Source organism: Cydia fagiglandana, chromosome 18 (assembly GCF_963556715.1).
Source record: "Cydia fagiglandana chromosome 18, ilCydFagi1.1, whole genome shotgun sequence".
NCBI lineage: Eukaryota > Metazoa > Arthropoda > Insecta > Lepidoptera > Tortricidae > Cydia > Cydia fagiglandana.
Window position 1 is genome coordinate 7,774,739 of NC_085949.1, and position 3,567 is coordinate 7,778,305.

The following is a 3,567-nucleotide window of genomic DNA, read 5'->3' on the forward strand; positions in this document are numbered from 1 at the left end:
TTTAGTATCAGTTTATTATATTTTGTCATTTTAGAACATAGTTCATTTTCACGCAATGTATGGGGTTCTCACTCTACCTTTTCAACTTGTTCAACCTCTAAACGTTATTCGATTATTTTGAAAATTGTAATAGATAGTTTTTAGTGTGGGGAGACTCCATTGGTGAGCAAAGTCAGGAAAAATATTACAACTTCTTTATCTCCATACAAAAGTGAATCACCCTAATATAGATCCATAATTGTTATTAGTTACAACAAATATTATTTATGTTATGTTATTGTGTAATGTTATTTTGTCTCTTTCTAACAAACACAAATGCCAAAATGAACGGCTGATTAGATGATTATACTATATAATATGAATACATTGTGAAGATTTTTTTTAAACCCGTAGATTTGAAGGTATCCGATTCTTTCGATTTAGGGAGCATTCCATAAATTGTCTACCGTTTGTCCCGTACAAACGCGAATTTGCAGGTATAAGAGTTTGCTTTCCTATGACAAATGGTCAAAAATATGCACAGAAATATAATCGCCCGCTTTAAATGCCGAAAAAAATTCGCAACACAGGAAATAAAATGCGTTTGTACGGGACAGCCCGTGGAATGCTCCTTAAGGCTCCTCTTCACGTTGGGCCAACGCCAACGAGGGACGCCTTTATGCGTTAGAGGGAGCAAGTGATATTGCTATCTCATTCTACTGGATGGCTGCGTCCCTCGTTGGCTTTGGCGTTGGCCCAACGTGAAGAGGAGCCTTTAGGCATATTACAATGCATTTATGAATGAAAAAACCTACCATCGTTCCCAACCTATACCACGGTTTGGAACATAACTACACCGGCGCAAGAAACTAGGCGGGACTTATTTTTAGGGTTCCGTACCCAGAGGGTAAAAACGGGACTCTATTACTAAGACTCCACTGTCCGTCCGTCCGTCCGTCTGTCTGTCTCATGAACCGTGATAGCTAGACAGTTGAAATTTTCACTGATGATTTATTTCAACAAATACTAGAATAGAATACTATTAGAATAGAATAGAAAAATATTTATTCAGGCAACACATCATTCCATTAAAAAATGCATAACAAAAAAATAACATAAAATGTGAAACAAGAAGTATACAAAACACAAAGAGACATATCAAAGATAAAGATCTGAGGCTGAAATGGTCTCCACTCAGTAAGCACTAAAAACTTAGCTAAACAACAAATACTAAAAACAGAATAATATAGAGGCGCGTACAATTTAAGTATAGTTTTACTTTGCATAGATATACCCTTGATGTAAGGTTTTAGATAATGTAGCTGAAATGAAAGTTTTCCTTAAGAAAAATACTGTATAATTAATCGCTCTCGGCGTTCGTTTGCTACGCGCATAAGCGCCGCAGCGTCATCAAAATTTTGGCCGTAGTTATCTTCGTCTTCGATTGGCTCTGCTACCTCTTCCCTCAACTCGACCCTGCAAAATAATCGTAGTAAATATATTATAGGTACGTACGAGATTTTCAACCTACAAATAGCTATAGGTACTGATAAAAATATTACCCAAAGTACTTCATGATGTTATACACGGTGCAGCACGCATAAATCAGGCTGCAGGATTTTTCTGGCGTGTAGTGGAGGCGCCTGTCCAACCCCAAGCATCTCAAAGAACCCTTGAGGTAGCCGTTGGTGCGCTCCACTACGTTCCGGGCCTGGCAGTGCCAGCGCGTGTAGCGGTCCTGTGGCGAGTGTGGGTCGGCGTGCAACACCGGCGTCATCAGCCAGGGCTCTAATGGGTAGCCGGAATCTCCTGTAGTTATACATATCAAATAAATATTGTAATGCAATTCAACTTGTATTTAAGTTAATAAAGAAATAATTGTAATTAAATTATAAATCATACCCAAAAGAAAATAACGCCCTATGCGCTGTTCGTGTAGGCGGCGCATTTCGTCTCTAATAACTGATTGGCGGTATATATATGTGTCATGCACTCGGCCGGGGAATTGCGCATTAACATTTAATATTTTGCAATCCACGTCTGCTACCTGAGGAAGGTACGAAATTTTTTGATGTTAGATTCAGAACTTTCCAAAGCGTAGGTACCAACTACAATAGTTTAGGTATTTATTTTATTTGGTTAAAGATGACTTGACTCACCAACTGCACATTTAGGGTGTGAATTCCTTTTCTATTTATGAATTGCACGCCATGTGGCCGCGGCGGTGGAAATATGGCCACATGCGTGCAATCCACTGCCCCCAGTACATCCGGGACTCCGAATTTTTCCCGGAATCCGGCGGACACATTTTGCCTTCCAGCCTCGGTGCCAGGGAAAACAATCCACCGATTTTTCAATCTACAAATAAATTGCATACAGTTAAGTACTTATATAAAAATCTATTTTGTTCAACTTAAGCAGTGTTCAAGTTACTACTCACTGTCGGTTGATCGCATCCACGACCCTGCCCAGATATTTGGACATGGTTGTCTGAGCCATGCAAAGGTTGTGGTCTTGGCCCACACCCCTCTGGTAGCTCCCGGCAGCCATGAACATCACAGATGATAAAACCTGCACAAATTATTTATTTATTTACTGCTTTTAGACATGATCTTCAAATTAAACTACCTATTGGGTATTGCCGTCTTTCTTTAATTATTCTTTTTTTATTAGTAAGTACATAATTGTAGATTTTAATAGACGGTTATTTTACATTTCTGTATCTCCATTTACAAATTTAATGTAGGGCGACGTTAGGTGCACCTAATAAGTTTGACATCATAGTAAGCTATACCTACATCAAAATTGGAGTAAAAAAAGGTAATGGAATCATACCTGGACATGGACGGGGATGCTGTGAGCGGCGGTCTCTCCCAATGTCCCTTCGAGCTGCCGAATCAGGTACAGGCCCATATCCTTATTTATTCTGTATAAATGCTGAAATTCCTGGCCGCGTAGCCAAGATGCCGATCGCTTACGCTTCGTAGCGATCGAAACGCAACTGTCACTGTCGCACTTATATGGAAGAGTGATAGAGAGACATAATGCTTTTCGTTGTCGAAGCGATAGCGATTGTAACCTTGGCTAGGCCGGCTGATCCGGCAACTCGAAGGGGTTGTTAGCGTCCCGCAACCTCCTCCGCTGAAGTTTCCTTTGCCGGATCTCTTCATTGATTAAAAGAAAAAAGGCCATTCTGAAAAATACAAAGAAATACAATTTTGTTGAATTCATAACATTTATAACGCAATGGTATGTAACGAATTCACAATATAACGAACAATATAACGATTCATAATAATATTAAATGCAATACCTAGTGTGTATTTAATAAGAAAACACGGAAAACTTACTTTTTGTTTGAGTCGAGAGCGTCTCGCTAGCTTAATGTCTCGAAGACAGTTTCTCTCATTTTGACGTTGAAACGCGGGATATTTTGTCGCCCAAAGTGCATTTGTGCTACGAGTTTCGAGAGTATCCCGCGTGGAACTGTCAAGCGACAAAATTTTGTCGCTTTGACATATGTCCGCGGGAGAGCGGGTTGTCGCGCGGATCTTATGCTACCGATTCGCGAGAGAGCTCTATGTCGCG

At 40.0% G+C, this 3,567-nt stretch overlaps 1 protein-coding gene across 1 annotated transcript; it reads right to left on the reverse strand.

Moving 5' to 3' along the window:
- Positions 1-1,027: 1,027 nt before the first annotated feature.
- On the reverse strand, positions 1,028-3,293 carry LOC134673599 (putative nuclease HARBI1). The gene is made up of 7 exons (XM_063531599.1): positions 3,070-3,293; positions 2,815-2,925; positions 2,420-2,550; positions 2,139-2,337; positions 1,882-2,026; positions 1,542-1,788; positions 1,028-1,455 (listed from the first exon to the last, which is right to left on the reverse strand). The coding sequence occupies exons 1-7, from the start codon at positions 3,208-3,210 to the stop codon at positions 1,320-1,322; spliced, it is 1,110 nt and encodes a 369-aa protein (XP_063387669.1). The 5' UTR covers positions 3,211-3,293; the 3' UTR covers positions 1,028-1,319.
- Between the last annotated feature and the right edge of the window lie 274 nt (positions 3,294-3,567).